Below are 17,811 nucleotides of genomic sequence, written 5' to 3'. Positions count from 1 at the left end.
AATCCAAAATTTGTTATAGTTGGTTCTTATATGGGGTTACGATGTAATAAGGAGCGGACATTGATTAATGTATGGACTTGGAAATCATCTAATGCAGATGAGAATGCAGGCCACCAAATAGTTTACAGCCTGCTATAGCCACCAAATAGTTTAAGTTATAGGCATCAAATCTAAAAACAGCTGGATGCAAAGCGATATCAGTGAGATGTAGAATACCTCGTAAAGAGCTAATGCACGACGCCATTGTTAAAAAAGCTCTGATACACATAAGAATAAAATGCAAATGGTAAAAGAGGCGATGTAAAGTTAAGAATATAACATTATGTTAAAATTATTAAATCATTGAATTATTTAACTAAAATTTTGACCTTACATTAGTAAAGAATGGCCTAAAATGCGAGCATAATATTTTCTCACAATTTTTTGTATGTACATCATGAAGATTAAAAATAAAAATTAAAATCGAATGCTCTCAATGTCATCTTTCATATCAGTTATTTTTGGGTCCTTCAAAAATTCTTTCAGTTCTTTTTTTAAGGAAGCTTCCGACGTTGTTTTTAGTCTAATATTAGAAAGCATACTATTATAAATTGGAATGGCTTGTGCAATAAAAGAATCAGTTAAAAACTTGTTGTTCTTATATCGAACGGTAGTTTTTTGACCTGTCATGTTGTTTTATTCTCATGGTAGAGAGAGGTTCAATTTTATATGCTGGAAGATCGTTGCTGAGTAAGCGAAAAAAATATTTTGTGCAATGATATTTCAAGAGAAAAGAGATTGGTAATGTTTTGTTGCGAAATTTGAGATCTGTGGAGCGATCGTATTTTCTATTGAAAATTCCCCAATTCAATCATTTTTCTAAAGTTATGATTAATGACTTTTACAACCCTATCCCAATTAAAGCGGAGTAATGTAGATGACTTATTACTATTGCATTAAGTAATAAGATTTTCGTTTTCTCTGGTAAACTTTTATCAAGTGTATTCAAAACTTTTATTCCACAAGCCATCAAATTTTAGTTTGCTATCAATAATTACGCCAAGATACTTCACACTATTTGATTCTGCTACGTTTTAATTGTCGACATTCAGAACAGTATGTGTTAACCTCTTTCTGGTGCTGAACACAATATATTCTGTTTTTTGTTTATTCACCACTAACTGGGACTTTGCAAAAAAAATCGATAATTTTCGGGATGTTGTGTTCAAGTTTTGTTTTTGGCGATATTTCATCAGCTTCGGATGTAAAAAGAACAGCAACTATGAAGCTCACATATGCAGCGCATATGTTAGCCCCACTCACATATGCACCTTATATTGAGCAGCACATATGAAGCGCGAAAATCTAGAGAAATTAGCTTTTTGGACTATATTCCTTAAAGCGAAGTACCAAAAGTTAACCTTTCCTGGAAACTCGATTATTTTTGATTTTGGATTTCTCCGCAATAGATAATTCATCAGCACAAATCGACTTTGCTAAAAACGCTGGGAGGCTCACATAAGTGGTTCCGACTTCTCCCCAAATATTGTCATAATTGAAGGCTCATATCCAAAATTATAAACAGGCAAAACGATTCGGGCAAAAAATTTTGGGTACTAAAACTAAATGTGACCTTTCAAAGCAAGTATGTGCGTTAACAACAAATGATGATGTTGTCATAATAAATGTCTATAAAACGGCTAAGAGTATTAAAATAAGTTTGAATATTTTTTTCGCAGGAAACTGTAGCATCTTAATAGATTCCTCATATTCGGAGTAATGATTTGAATTGTGTCGGATAAGAGAGTAAAGGTTTCAATGCATTTATCGCAGGTCTTTTTTGGATCTTCGATCTAGCATAGGTTTCAAAATGAAATGATTCAGAATTAAACTTCTTAAATCAGTCCATTTGAAGTTGAATGGTTTATTTTTGATGGACGCAAACAAAGTATTGGTTGTTTCTTCCCACAGATTTCGGCGGTCATTTTTTAATCGCCACTTTTTTGCCATAATTTTTGTCAGTTAATTTCGATACAGCTGTATGTATATTGAGGCTCGATTGCAACAATTCAAAAACTCTGTCCGGGAAATTTTATTGCGTTGCTTGTTCTCATAGTACTATTTTTTGTTTGGGGTATATACGTGTAGGTGACGCTTCGCGTAACCAGCCTTGCTTTTGTGTATCCCCGTCTATTTTATAGCAGTTTTGGAATGTAAACTGTAAAAGAACTGACCGAATTGTGCAATGTTTTTAACATTGCAATGCAATTCTCATAAAACAAATCCATGAATATGTAACGCATAATCTGAGATTGATTGGAGTGTTTAATTGCTATCAAACGAAGTTTGTCGCACTTATATTAGTCCTGTCGGTCTTTTATGCGATTTTTTGCCTGACCGATTTTTCGTCTGACGCTTTTGACTTTTCGTCCTCAAAAACGGGATAAACAGGTAGCGCCTAGCGGGCATTAAGTGCTCTTAGAGCCTTTCAGCTCCGTTATACTTATGGTGTAAAGGGCGGTTCTTAGAGGTTGAAGACACCCCCACTGTTGACCCCCCCCCCCAAAAAAAAATGTTTTTTGGCCATGGATTAGTTCTCAACTTTTATTATCAGAACTTTTAGCAGTTTTTTATGCAACTTGCAATATTTTAAGTTTTTTGAAAATTTTTTGTCATTTTTTTAGGTTTCTCCAGCCTCAAGAGCCACATCACCTCCTTTAGTGTTTGATTATAAGTTAATGCGTAGCTTCTAGATGTAATGGAGTGTTTTTCAAGATTTAAATATCAGCAATTTTTTAAAATATTTTCAACTTTTTTGAATCATTTTGAATTTTCTCATTTTTTCCGGCATCGGGGTGCTAGGGACCTCTTCCAAGGTTTGATAATAAGCTGTTGCATAGTTTCTAGAGTTAATGGAATGGTTATCAGTTTTTAATGACTCCAGCTTGTGCAACTTTTTGATAAAATTTATTTCAAATTTATGGATCTTTGAACCAGTAAAACTATTTAAAGCTTGAAATAGGGATACTGGGTAGTCTCTTGAGACAATAAAATGGTCTTGAAGATTTTAATATCTTGATTTATAGGAAGATTTTGTTAAAATTTGCTAGCCTCACTAAATCCTGGCTACCTACTGACGAAGTCCACCACTTGCCGGTCGTTTGAGAGCAATTCGCCCGACGTTAGTCGGTTATGTTTTTATGTTCCGTCTCAATGCTTGCCTTTAGATTTCATATTCCTGAATTCAATGATAATAAGGTTTTTTCCCGATGGTTTTGTAGCCATTGGAATCAAAATGGGGGGTTTGCTGTTGTGGTTTGTTTACTGAACGCAAAGAGCATGGTAGCTTTTACAGTCTTTGAGTTGTTGTGATTTAACTCAAGCCTTGATATTGGTTTGTGAGTTTAAACGTGTGTGTCTTTTTTTTTGCTTGGCCGTTTTCTTCTAGAACATTATTTCAATTTCATTTCTCGAGTGACTTTCGCGGTTGATTGTTTTATTCTTTCTCAGTGATTTTATTTGCGATTATTCAGAAATCAAGGTTGTTGGTAAAAATAAATCCGATTGTGAGAGCTGACAGCACATAGCCCGTGTATTAGAGTGGCCAACGTCCCTATCTCTAAACAAAGAGGTGGCGGGTTCGAACACCTGCCTAGCCAAAAATTTTTGCGCCATAAGTTTCTCTAGCCTATCCCCCCTTTTAAACTGTTTGTCCCGCCAGTCGTTCTGGAGCAATTCGTCCGACGTTAGTCGGTTTTATGCTCAATTTTGTTTTCGACATGTCAATTAACCATCTTATAAGCAATTGTTATCTAATCTTTTTTGATGACTAATTACTTCATCTGAAGTTCAAAGATCTGAAAATTGTTGTGAAAATGGTGGACGTTGGAAAATCAGCAAATAAAATTTATGAGCAAATCTGATTTTTTTAAGGCTAAGTAAACGTCTGTTTTTTTGGCTATACTATATTTGAACTGCAATTTACTTCATGCTCAAATTAAGGTATAGCTAAAATTTGAAGTGTCTTACATTTCCCAGACTTTTTTAATCAAAGCTGATTGTAATTCAAAATTTAAAATTCTTCTAAAAACGAATCGCTTGAAAGATCAATAAATCCAATGGTCGAAATTGTAGTTCTAAAAAGCCAATAGGTTAAGTAGACTGGCACAGTTTTTGGAGAGGAAATTTGTCTCCCCAAAAGTTTTTGCTTTTAATTTGTCGGATTGCACAAACTATTGCGTGTTTTAAGCAATCACACCCCGTGCAGATAGTGACAAACAGGCAAATGAACTTGTGCTACAGTAGATCTACCGTCGTCACCATTACTGACGTCAGTAAAGCAAGCTCATTAGTTTGGGTCTCTGAAGCTTGATCGGTATTTATGTGTTGGCAGCACATATTTGTGATCGATTTATGGTGTGATAAAGTTGATTAACCTACGCTCATAACATTCGTTTGGGCCATTTACAATGCAAATTACAATTTTTGATCAATTTTGTATGGAATAACTGCGTGGCTCTAAAAAAAAGTTGGGGCTTAAAAATTGGTTGCCGATGGTTGGAAGTAGTTTTTAGAGCCCTCGGGTGTAGGGGCATGCTTATTAGGGTTGTTATTGAAATGATAATTTTGGGCAGAAACTGGGGCGGAATGCAGGATCGATGGCCAGTGTAGTGGTGCATGTTAGAGTGCGCTGGACTGAGAGAGTGTAAACAAGCGGATTACTCTGGAATAAATGTTCCCAGCATTGTTTTCGTTCCCACTACAATTTCTAAATCAAGTCAAGGCTCTTGTTGCTTCACTTTCACTGATTGATACACAACCCAATGTAGGTATTATTTGATCCAATAAATACCGCAAAATTGGGTTTCTAGTTACAGTCGTCACAATTGGTACTGTTTTGGGTCTTGTGTGGTTGCTATTTCTTCTGGTACAAGTAAAGCTACCGCTGAATGAATCTTTCCCCAATTCTCGTCATTCAAATAATCATTTCCATTTGCTTTTCTTTAAGGAGTTATGGCCAATCCATTATCTTAACTAATAGCCCACGTTTAACCCCCTTTTGATAAACAGAAGGCTCAACGGATTCCTTTCAAACAGTGCTGGAATAGCTGGAGGCTGCTTGAAACTTTCGCTCAAACGGCTATCCGGCTAGATTTCCCCGTTTAATGACGTCCACATTGCTTGTGAGGGTAAGCCGTGGTAACCGCAGTTTGAACTAGCATGCTGCGTGGGCTAACAAATGGCTTCAACAACCAACCAATACACTCACTCGACAATTTTGAACTAAACGGAGAAAGGAATTTTTGTTTAAGAAATGTAGGGGAACTTGTCTTAAGTTTAACTCACTTTTGTTACTTGGTGGGAACAGTTGCCCCTAAGCGAAATAAACATTCTTCTTTTGTGCCCTGAAAGCCATAATCAAATGCTCCAATTTCGCTCCTATAAAATTCAACTCGTGATCGCTTCTGGAGAGAGGGAAGCCCACAGTTTCGCAACTTGGTGCAAAAAAGTTGCCACCAATCTGGTTCTGATTATGAAAATTATGTGAGCTGCTTTTATGCTGTTAAAATTTGGTTGCTTAAATTTAAATTGTTATAACGCTGGAGTTTTAGTTGTAGCATTTGGAAATACTTAAATTGAGATAGCTGGAAAGTTAAAAGCATCAACAAACATAACAAAACCTTGTAACAATCTTTGAATATAGTTGTTTTAAAATCTTATTGTTACATATTGTTCTGCAGAATATTATTCTATAACAATCCTGAAACTAATTGTATTATGATTATATGACTCCTGCATTACGGAATTAATTCTTCGAAACTATTATGGCTCATGTTGATTGCGGATACGACACAGGAGGTCGCTGTACTAATATTACGAACCAATTAGGAGGACTTTTAGAGTGCGGTCATTCGAGGACAACTACCAATCGTGGTAGCCTGGTGGATGACCTCTTATCCCCCCTTCGCAACGGTAACTGGACTTACTACCAGTTTCTGCCTGAATGTTGGAAGGTGTTAGAACCTCTCTTGTGTAGTGTAGTGAATGCAGAGTGTATTTCTGAAAAGAAGTTGGAGAATCGGCGGACTTTGACAAAAGCATACAAAGTTACCTGTCTGGAGATGATTAAAGCATGTCCCATGGCCCATATTGTGCTTCAAGATCATACCAGTAAGTGCTGTTTTTAATGAGGAGTTTTGTCATTTGAGGTTGAAGGTTACAAAAGAACAAAAAAAGTCATCTAATTTGAGACATTAAACAATTTGAAAAAATTCATTGAATTGGAAAAATGCATGGAAGATGTTGTATTGAATATCTATTTACTCTTATCATTTTAAAACTTGTGGCTGTAATATAGCATCAGAACTGTGCCTAAAAAATAAAATCGTCAGATATTTTCGAATGGAAAGGCAATTATTCGTCTTTGCGAAATCCTTCATCCGCGTGTTTCTTAATGCTTGGTTTAAACTTTAAGTGTAATGATTGTTGAATTGCGATAAGACAAAAACAACTGATAATCGTTTATGGATAAAATTTTTAGGCTGCGTATTTTGAATTTTTTTGTTAATCTTAACCAATTTCATTCATGTGATAAAGTTTTGATAAAACGAGTGATTACATGAAAAGTCAATTAGTTGACTAAACGCAGAAAAATCAATCTCAGCTTGTCAAATTTCTTTTAACCAGGAAATTTAATCCTATAAAGCCTTTATTTGTTAACCCCAATTTTGGTTTCAGATACACGGATGTTGACCCATGATGTTTTTGATCGAATATTAGGAATTATTTTTTCTGCAATAGTTAATTACTCTTAAACAAAGCTAGTTGCTATAATTATAGTCACGCTTGTCTTTTTGTGACTCGAAGGCGTGTATTGGTTTTTCTACTCGGAAACGATTTTTGCTTTTATACAAGTTAGCTGGAGCACATTATTCATGAATTGAACATTCAGTTCTTTGTTCTCTAAATTCGAATTTTGCATTTTGTCCCTTTCTCAGAACTTCAATCAGAACCATGATTTTGTTAGTTGATATACAAAAGGAAAGTTTTGCAAGGAAAAACAGTTCCTTTACAGTCTGAAAGAAATTGGATATTTTTTATTATATTTATTGAGCTGGAGCACATTATTCATGAATTGAACATTCAGTTCTTTGTTCTCTAAATTCGAATTTTGCATTTTGTCCCTTTCTCAGAACTTCAATCAGAACCATGATTTTGTTAGTTGATATACAAAAGGAAAGTTTTGCAAGGAAAAACAGTTCCTTTACAGTCTGAAAGAAATTGGATATTTTTTTGCTTCACCTATTGTGATCTGGAATTAACCAAAGGAATTTTTAAGGAATCGCTGTATTCTCGAGAAATGCAGTGTTGTTGTTTGCTTGTTTCTCAATAAAATATGAATCGTTTTTGGGAAACGAGTAGACCTCAAATTTCTTCGAATGTTAACAAGGATTGAAACCTGACACGCAAAATATGTTGGATCGGATTTTAAAAAACGGATTAAGGGAGCATTGATATAACTGAGAAATAAATTACGATGCAGTTTTATGTTCTAGTGTCTGCGAATCAACTGAAATTTGGAGGTAATTGAACAGCACTTCTTTTGAAACCTTGCTGTCTACAATATCTATCGATTAATATATTGATAACAAGGAGGCTGGCTAATATGCGTTTGTGCATAATGTTCCGACCCCGCTCAACCTTTTTTTACTTAAACTTACTTAAAAAAACTTTTACTTAAAAATAACAAGAATTATTTAAGTCCGAAACTCAATGTCTATCTACTTTTTTAAATAAAAAATAATGAGAAAGTCAAAATAGCAGCAGATAAAAACTAAACTAACCCTGCATTTCTAAACTTGCATTTCACCAGAAAAAATATGGAACTAATCTTTATTAAGAATAATTAACAAGCAGACCAAAAAAATGCAGTCTGTCTCATTGCTGAGATTACGCTAAAAAGGCGGCAGAAACAACATTAAAAATGGCAAATATCAAAAATATCATTAAAACAAATTTTAAAACCATCAGTCATAACAACCATGAGTTTTCTACTTAAAAATAGTAAATAGATATACTTGTTACAGCCTAGAAAGCCAATTGGACATGTTGTTTAGTCGGTCTAAGTCAAAAGACTGCAGAATAACATAGGATACAGGCAGAACTCAAAATTTCACAAACAAATTTTCGCAAAGGTATTCAAGTTTTAAAAGACTTCGAAATGATCTTATAGGTTTATTGGCCTTCATGTGCACGTAAATTTGACGTCTTGATAGGGGAGCTGTGATTGGAAATTGTTCTTGTCTAACTAACAAAAAATAAATCTATAATCTTTTAACAAAAGCACGGCGACCGTTGTAATCCGAATATATTTTGAATTGTAAATCCCACTACTAGACCAATACTGGTCTTGTTATTGCTGCTTGTTGATTAAAACTAATTTCCAATCGTTACGGAAATAGCTATTTCGACCAAAAGATCAGTAGATCAAAAATAAATGATGAATATTGGATACTTATCGAGATAAATTATCGAAAAACCGATATATATCAATTGAAAGCAGCAGATAGGTTCTTTGCCAGCTCCTTAGATACCGATTTACCGAAGTAGACATTTGATGAATTAATCTCAGTCGTAAGAATTCAAAAAGAACATCAAATGCTAGCCAAACTGAAAAATTTGCAAAATTTACGAAATTATTTTTTTTCAGAACAACAAAAACAATGAACTTTTTTCAGAAAACAATAATTATTCATTGGATCATCCTTTTAGTTGTAGATTGAAATGAAAACAGACCTGCCTGTCATTGGAATCACCGAAATGCATGAAAGATTTTTTTAAAAGAACAGACCAAAATAATCCGAATCCTTTTGTATTGGAAAAGTTGGCCTTTGTATCGCTGCTCGGGTGTTAGAAAACGCAAGTGTTCCTTAAAAATTTGTATTAGTGTTTCTTGGTAAAGAAAAATAACTAAATCAATGATCAAATGAAAAAAAATGAATTAATGAAAATTATAAGCTGAATCTAATTTTTCGAAAATCCACCTATCCGCAAGAAATTTTGATAGGATTGACTCCTTGAAAATTCAGCCGCAAAACATTTTTAGAGGAATCCAAATTTTGATGAATGAAATGAATTCTGTAATAAATGAACTTCAATTTCCGTGAGTTTCAAAATTAATTATGTGTTTTTTTAAATCTCGATTTAATTTAGCGGAGGACCACTAAAATGTTACTTCCAGAACTTTATTAGGAATCGGTGGTCAAAATAGCATTATCTGAGTTAACAAAATTGTGTCAGCGTTTTGTTTCTCCACTACGTTCAAACTGGATAATGTGGGCCAAACAAAGCATATTTTATGCCATTTTTAACGAAAAAGGGAAAAATTTCTAATTTTTCAAAATTTTAGCCAACTTTTTGGCGAAAGCAATTGGTTAAGACAATTTATCAACTCTTTATTTTTAAACGTAAAATCAATGATACTATCTTAAACAATTTTGTCATGTTTTTGTCAGAAGATGATTAAAATTTAAGCAAAGTTTGCGAAAAAAGTTTACGTAAAAACAAAGGAAGTTAAGGATACGTTCACAAAACTTAGTCTTCGGAAAAAGTGACATCCAAAAAGATCTTTTTTATATGAAATTCTGCGCTTGACGAGCTTTCTAATTCGGCACGATGAATATATCGATCGGGGAAAGTTGACCGGAAAAAAAACCCAGTTTAACATATGGTTCCTCCCCCACTAAAGTGGGTCGGAACAAACAAAGTATCAGGCAAGGTGTTTTTAAATCTAAATTATATTTACCTCCAAAATTGTTGCGCTGATAGGTTCACATGATCCTCTCTGTGAGACATGAACCTCCTATCATATTTTTTTAAGAAAAAAGTTTGCTATAAATGATCTCTTTCGTATAAATGGTTTTGTATCATTGTTGATGCTTTTTGTACTATTTATCCTTTTGTTCTTTCTTTCAAGAAAATAGCTTCAACATAAATTCAGCAGAAGATGGAAAATTGATTAAAAATAGACTAAGAGCTGTTTTGTTTAGACTTTGTGAACTGTGAGAGTGATATATACAGCATATACACGTGTCACTCCAATGTGATTCCGAGTGGGAACAGTGACAAAGGAGGAGCAGTTGGTGCTCGATCCAAACTTGATAGCTATCAATGTCTGTCTCCCTCGCACGTTACCTCAAACGAAGATCTGTGGCTGCCTCAAACTAGTGATGAATAGTTCATAACATCAAAGCACTGAAAATTAATATCACTCTTTAGTTTTAACGGAAAAATTAACGCTTAAAAGAATCCGATTTAAAAAACTGTAAAAGATCTATATCTGAAAATCAATTATTATGCTTTCCGATAATTGAAATCTCATTGGTCGCTTAGTTCACAAAGTGCTGAAACTCGATTTTTTTAAATATCAAATAGTTCGAGATTAACCGTAGAAATGCTTGAGGCTATTTATTGGTAATCGTTTTTAAGATGTTCTTTTATTAAAGTTTTTGCTATTCATCACTATAATTTAACATCAGATTATTGTGGAATGCCCTGTGATCAACTGGAGCCATTCTCTTCGTTCACGCCTGCGATTGTCCTCTCCTCCTTTCTGGTCCAACTATGTGTCTTGCTATTTCTACACTTCAGCCCTCAGAAATCGGGAGTTACCGAGTTCAAGTTTCTCAAATTGCTCTTATTGGTTGATGCTTTAGTTACGCTATGCGTTTCGTTGATGCCGTTTGTTCACAATTTTTCTAATTTTTGTGAAAAGAGCTCAAATTTACTAGAGATGAAGTTACATCCTGAATGGAGCATGAAGTTTGCCTTCTCGGCGACCATTGCGTTTTCTATGTCCTTTTTGGTAACCATAGAATGGTTTTGGTTAGTTTTGCGCCTCAAGTACTTCCCAATGGCAAAATGCGTTGCGTTTGGTGATAAACAGTACCAGACTATTGCCTCGCCTAAGAAGGTCAAAACTATAAACTTTGTTGCGATTATGTTCGCCTTTTCACTCGCATTGGGCTTAGCCTGTTTGGGCGAAATTATCCCAAATTTTATATCACGAACCCCATCAATTGTGATTAATCATCCGTTTCTATTTGCTTTCGAGCCGGCGGCTGTTTTCATTTTGCAACTTGCAGTTTCTTTCATGCTTCTGACCGATTCGATCAGACATCACGCTTTTAAATTATCATTTGTTATTATGTCAACTTTCATCTGCATTTCAAATGCAATTCGGCTTTACTGCTTTCACAATTCAAGATCTTTTCAAAATTCCTTCATGAACTTTTTCTTCGAAGAAATCTGGAAATGTCGACTTTTAAATTTGGGTTCAAAACCATGTCCGGATTCGTTGCCTGCAATTGTAGCGTGGCCAGACATTGTTTTGCTTGTGTTGAGATTTCTCGACTATATATTTCTCTTCTATGCTTTGCATGTTCTGTTACCTTTAAAGAAACCCCTTAATTTGTTCACGTCTATAAAGGAAATTATGCAACCTGCAAGTCCAAGTTTCTTGAACAAAACTACGAAGCCAAAAGTCACTGTATTGGTGTCCAATCAAAGCAGTGATGGAATGGTGGAAACTTTTTATTCGCCATCGCCGTCGATGAATTTCAAAGACATGCAAATAGTTCATTTGGGTGGAACCAATTCCCCCGATAGGGGCGGAATTGCGATGAAGCAACTTAAATCATCTCTGGACGTTGCCAAGACTCGAAGTGGGAAACACGCTCTAGTTCGAGCTGAAGTGTCGAACCCTGATTCGTATACACCTCAATCGCCACAGATCAAAAACCCAGATCACCAATTAGTTAACTGTCCAGACTGTGCTAAGACTATCCGGGTAGCAACCTGGGTCAATTATCTACCTCAACCAACCCCGAAGCGAAAGCACTTTGCCCCGCACCCCATTCGAGCCAGAGCTCTGGGAAATTTGGATCCAACTGGAGGAATGGCAGGATCACCCTCTAGTAGTAATACTTTCAGTCCGGTCTACCCGCTTCAGGTACCAGTTGCAAGGAACCCACATATAAACGCACCAACTGCTCCAAGTACTGTTTCGAGGAGTTTTCCTGGGTCTCCTGTTCTTTCGCATCGCAGTTCATCAGTTGGAAGCAGCCGGAAGACGTCCTCAAAATCAGCCAAGAAAGCGGACAGTGGAACTGAAGTTTTGTCTACAAGGCTAATTCCTGAAAGCCACCAAAGGATTCTGAGCCAATACAACGCAAGTCCAGTTGCATTGAGACGCAAGAAACCCCTATCGCCTTTAGTCACAAGTGATCGCAAAATCGAGAACCAGTCTGTGATGCCAAGTGGTAGCCAGAGTAACCCTGCGACATTAAGAGCACAGAGAAGCTTGGCATTTAATGAGCCATCATCGCCCCTTGAAGCACCGCCGCAGTTGCCCACACAGGAGTCCATAAGACCAACAGAGTTGAATTTGGAGAGCGGAAACCGGATTTCTAACTCGACCACGGCTTCGCGTAGCAACCAGGGCGGTAGTGATTCTTTCGATTCAGAAGAAGATACAAGAACAGAAATTGGACTCTGTACTTCATTGCTGTAGATTATTAATACGCTTCTTATCTATATAGTCAATAAATACGTTTCAGATTAAATTTTGAAATTTTTTAAGCTCTGATTTGTTGTTTTATAGCTGCGATAGCAAAAGCTGAGTAGAGATATTATTGGCCTGCTTTGGTTTGTACAATTCAGAATTTCGACTATATTAGGGCCATATTAGTTTCAATCTCAATGATTATTGGTGGAGCGTCTTTTATTTGATCTATGATTTTGTTGGAGTGTGCGCAAGAGGAAATGCTGCACGTGAAAAGTGTTTAGATGAAACTGCTGAGCACAATTGAAGACCTGAGCGGAACGAGTAATTCTTTTCATAACGCTTTTTTGAAAGAGCAAAAAATGTAGACCTGAATCTACTGCTTCTTAACTAGTTCAGATATATTTCTGAATAAATATTAATTTATTGGTTTGGAGTTTTGATATAAGTATTGTTTTGATTCCGATTAAAATACTGATTTTTGTTTTATTTAGTTTGCTTTTAATACAAGCTGCGTTAGCTGAGAGGAGCTGTTATTGATCTTCTCTCTTTTTTTTAATGTTTCCTTTGCTCAAGTTTTTTATTGCGGTATACACTGTGGCTTTCAAGCCATTATTAGCTAAGAAATTAAGTGGCTGGAAAATTTAAGCAACAATTTGTTTTGATATACGTAATAAACGTACAATGGACGAAAAACTGGTTACTATTTTTGTTGGGAGATTCGCCAGTTTCCAATCTGTTTGCGTTAACAAAATCGAGTTGAGTTTGTTTTTTAGCTATTGTTTTTGGGTTCTTCGGTTCTAATGGTTTTTGTACAATTTGTTTTTTTCCGTTTTTTGTCTAGGTTTGTTGTTTGGTCAGTTTTTTTTAATTGTGGTTAACTTCACTCTCAAAATGACTGTTGTAACCTCTCAAAGAAACAAAGATATTCGTTAATGTGTGTCAGCAGATAACGTTTGGCCCCTCTGATCAACAAACCTTCAAGACCAAAGAAAGAGAAATTGAGTAATTGTTGGTTGGAGAAATTGAGTAACTATAACTTTTATTAAATCATGGCTTAACTACCGAATCAAAACGTTGTTACTATCACGTGTGTTTTTCCATTTTTCATCATAGACAATTTTGCGGGAGTTTTCAAAGACTCGATCTTGTTTGTAGCAACTGTTACGTTCTCAATTGTTTTCGCTAACTTTTATTGGAGGAGTTAAGGTCAATGAATTATATATCAATCGAATTGAAAGTTATTCTAAGGTAGCTGTACGGTTCATACAAATTAATTAAAGATCCCAACAATTAGTAGAAGAATAGTTTTGAATTGTTCTCAAATGAGAAGCAATTATTGTAAACGTGTGTGTCTTTGTTATGCATTTTTTATCGACCGTTTTTGTGCTTTTCTAGAATAATCTTTGATTTTCAAGTGAATTTTTCACGCACTTCATTTTTGAGTGATTTCAATTGCTCTCACTCCGAAATAAAGTTCGAACCCTACCTTCCAGGCGGGGGGAAAAATTTACCCCCCGCCTGGCATTAAAGACCAATTTTTCCGGCGTCAGTCGGTTCGTTTTTCTTTATTTTTTAAGACTTGTTTGTATTATTTTTTGAGGCTATAGGTCAATGGAAGCTATTGTTGCTATCATTCATACTTAGGAAACGTTTGGTTGTTTGTTACTCTGGGCTCAACGTCTTCTAACCAAGGCGATGACATCTGTTGAATCAAAGAGAAGCTGATATCTTTAGTTTGTAGAAACTCATTTTTGGTAGTATATCTCATTATCAATTATCCTCGTTCTGACTACTGTTTCTGGCGACGCTCTTATGACTTAAGTTTTCATCATTTTTTCATAAGATAAAAGTTTTCTATGTTAGTCCTTGTAATAAAATCAATTTTGCTATTTTTGTAACCTCTCAAAGAAACAAAGATATTCGTTAATGTGTGTCAGCAGATAACGTTTGGCCCCTCTGATCAACAAACCTTCAAGACCAAAGAAAGAGAAATTGAGTAATTGTTGGTTGGAGAAATTGAGTAACTATAGCTTTTATTAAATCATGGCTTAACTACCGAATCAAAACGTTGTTACTATTACGTGTGTTTTTCCATTTTTCATCATAGACAATTTTGCGGGAGTTTTCAAAGACTCGATCTTGTTTGTAGCAACTGTTTCGTTCTCAATCGTTTTCGCTAACTTTTATTGGAGGAGTTAAGGTCAATGAATTATTTATCAATCGAATTGAAAGTTATTCTAAGGTAGCTGTACGGTTCATACAAATTAATTAAAGATCCCAACAATTAGTAGAAGAATAGTTTTGAATTGTTCTCAAATGAGAAGCAATTATTGTAAACGTGTGTGTCTTTGTTATGCATTTTTTCTCGACCGTTTTTGTGCTTTTCTAGAATAATCTTTGATTTTTCAAGTGAATTTTTCACGCACTTCATTTTTGAGTAATTTCAATTGCTCTCACTCCGAAATAAAGTTCGAACCCTACCTTCCAGGCGGGGGGAAAAATTTACCCCCCGCCTGGCATTAAAGACCAATTTTTCCGGCGTCAGTCGGTTCGTTTTTCTTTATTTTTTAATACTTGTTTGTATTATTTTTTGAGGCTATAGGTCAATGGAAGCTATTGTTGCTATCATTCATACTTAGGAAACGTTTGGTGGTTTGTTACTCTGGGCTCAACGTCTTCTAACCAAGGCGATGACATCTGTTGAATCAAAGAGAAGCTGATATCTTTAGTTTGTAGAAACTCATTTTTGGTAGTATATCTCATTATCAATTATCCTCGTTCTGACTACTGTTTCTGGCGACGCTCTTATGACTTAAGTTTTCATCATTTTTTCATAAGATAAAAGTTTTCTATGTTAGTCCTTGTAATAATATTAATTTTGCTATTTTTGTAACCTCTCAAAGAAACAAAGATATTCGTTAATGTGTGTCAGCAGATAACGTTTGGCCCCTCTGATCAACAAACCTTCAAGACCAAAGAAAGAGCTAATCATGGTATGAGTTTCCGATTATATCTCCAATTTTGGTATACTTACGGGGATCTATGCGTTGCCCGGCCATTACTTCAGATAAGAATATACCGTTTCGGGGTCTCAATTAGCGTGAATGCCAGGAGAGCTTTGTTAAAACGGCTAAAACAAAGTTTGCAGTTAGCCAAAAAGAGTCATGTTAATTCACTAAACGCTGCAAAATTCAACAGCCAGGATGCTGAGAATGAAGGTTCTATTATAGCAGAATCTGGCAGTTCTCTTAAAAATGCCGTCACGAGTGCACGTGTTTTGAGTCGCCATCTTTTCAAGTTTTTGAGATACATTTAATACCTCTTTTCTGAACATAAAACAATCAACCCGCAAACATAAAAGTATATGTGATTCCGTTATCATGTCTTTCGAAACGCTATTGAAGTTAAAAATTTCATAATCTGAGCAATCAATAATACTGGTGAACGAAAAATATTTTGAAAGAAAGACTAAAAATCGAGAAAAAAAATTAAGCCATTCAAAAATTTTTAACGTTAAATATGATAGGTTTTGTTGACCGAAGTTTTAAAAAAGCTAATGAGAAAGAACATAATTTATAGTAAGTATAAGCTGCATTTCAAGGAAGCTTGGATATGGTTCAAATAATTATCGCTATTTAAATTTTAGGCTTGGTAATGTGTGTTTGCAACTGTTCCGACCCCGCTCAACCACGTTTTTGACTTGTCCATCAAATGAACAGATAGAAAACTTTCAAAAAATCACATTTTGTTCAAAAATATTTGTTTATCCATTTAAAAAATTGCTTCCGCTCTGACCACTGTACAAATGAAACAATAACTCATTAGAGGGTCGCTGATAACTGCCATTAAAGAGCTTAAGGGACAACACAAACAACAAAATCAAATAAATACAGCATGCATTACTTACGACCAAAACTCAATGTCTATCCGTTTTTTAAAAAAACTTGATGAAAGAATCAAAATGGCATCAGATAAGAAGTGAAGTAAAACTGCATGGATTGACCTAAATTTCACAAGAATTTCCATTGAGACCTGCCATTATCCAGAATCTCATTCGACAACAAAAAGAACAAATAGACGAAATCAAAAATTCATTCCATTTTTGTGAGGAAACGTTGTCGAATTTATTTAAGATTCAAATCTATTCACCAAAATATTGAATGTAGTCCATTGAGCCTTATTGTAACGCCATGACAAACGCAATTAAAAACGCAATTGTTCTAAAATATTGCGTAATAGTTTTTTTTGGCAAACAAAAATCTTAATATATCAAAAAGAAACTATGCGTTTTTTAAATAAATATCGGTTTAAATTAGCAAAAGACCGCAAAAATATTTTTTGCAGAAAACTTTCTGAGAAAGCGGAGGTGTAATTAGCCCATATCTAAGTAAGGGAAGATTTTGCCTGCAGTTTTTATGTCTTCATCTATGATGAAAATGGACAACGTGGGCTAAATAGGCATTTGATATTTGATACCATTTTTTTAAATGAAAAAGCTGTTAAATGCTCAAAAATTTAGCAAAAAATTTGCCAAAATAGTTAATTCAAATAGTTCCTCAACTATTTTCTGACTTTGAACGTAAAAAAAATTAGACTATCGTTGACATTTTTCTCTTACTTTAACAAAAATTGATCAAACTTTCAAGCGAACTTCGAAATCTTTTTAATATAAACTTCTACGCTTGACAAGCTTTCTAATGATACCACTCACAATCCTGTACGATGAATATTTCGATCGGCGAAAATTTACTTAAAAAAACGCCAGTTGAATATAGTTCTTCCCCCACTAAAGTGGATCGGAACAAAAACGTCTGACAAGAGTCAATTTTGATGCTCCATGGACTATGTTACTAACCATGGACTATGTTACTAACCGCAATTCGAAGCAGACCTTGAGTAGACCGTTCATTTTGTGTTTTTGAATCCCAAAATTGAATTGCAAAAAAAATATCGTTGTGTACCCCAATGTTTACTGCTAATCGGACTGGGCATACAGTTGTTAACAATGGAGAAAAATACTATGGGAAGACACAATTGACTGGGAAAACTTTTAGTGTAAAATGCTTTTCATTCTTAACTTATTTCACTTTCACTATCTAAGTAGCTTGTGTAAGATTCTGATTGTAAACGTATATCTTGTATGCTTTCCAATCAAGGTATAAGATATAGCAGAGAAGTGGACCGTTGTTTTTAATAAAAATTAGTTTTTAGAGGAAGGATATATTGTCTGAAAAAATAATTCGGTAAAATATGTTATCAGTAAAAGT

General features: G+C 34.9%; 1 protein-coding gene across 1 annotated transcript; it reads left to right on the top strand.

Moving 5' to 3' along the window:
• Nucleotides 1–3,375: 3,375 nt before the first annotated feature.
• On the top strand, nt 3,376–12,753 carry LOC142336364 (uncharacterized). The gene is made up of 3 exons (XM_075385142.1): nt 3,376–6,150; nt 10,029–10,205; nt 10,518–12,753. The coding sequence occupies exons 1-3, from the start codon at nt 5,805–5,807 to the stop codon at nt 12,548–12,550; spliced, it is 2,556 nt and encodes an 851-aa protein (XP_075241257.1). The 5' UTR covers nt 3,376–5,804; the 3' UTR covers nt 12,551–12,753.
• Nucleotides 12,754–17,811: the final 5,058 nt, after the last annotated feature.

Source organism: Convolutriloba macropyga, chromosome 3 (genome assembly GCF_964194025.1).
Source record: "Convolutriloba macropyga chromosome 3, txConMacr16.3, whole genome shotgun sequence".
Lineage (NCBI taxonomy): Eukaryota > Metazoa > Xenacoelomorpha > Acoela > Convolutidae > Convolutriloba > Convolutriloba macropyga.
Note: the sequence above shows the minus strand (reverse complement) of the source record. Positions and strands in the feature narration are given on the sequence as shown.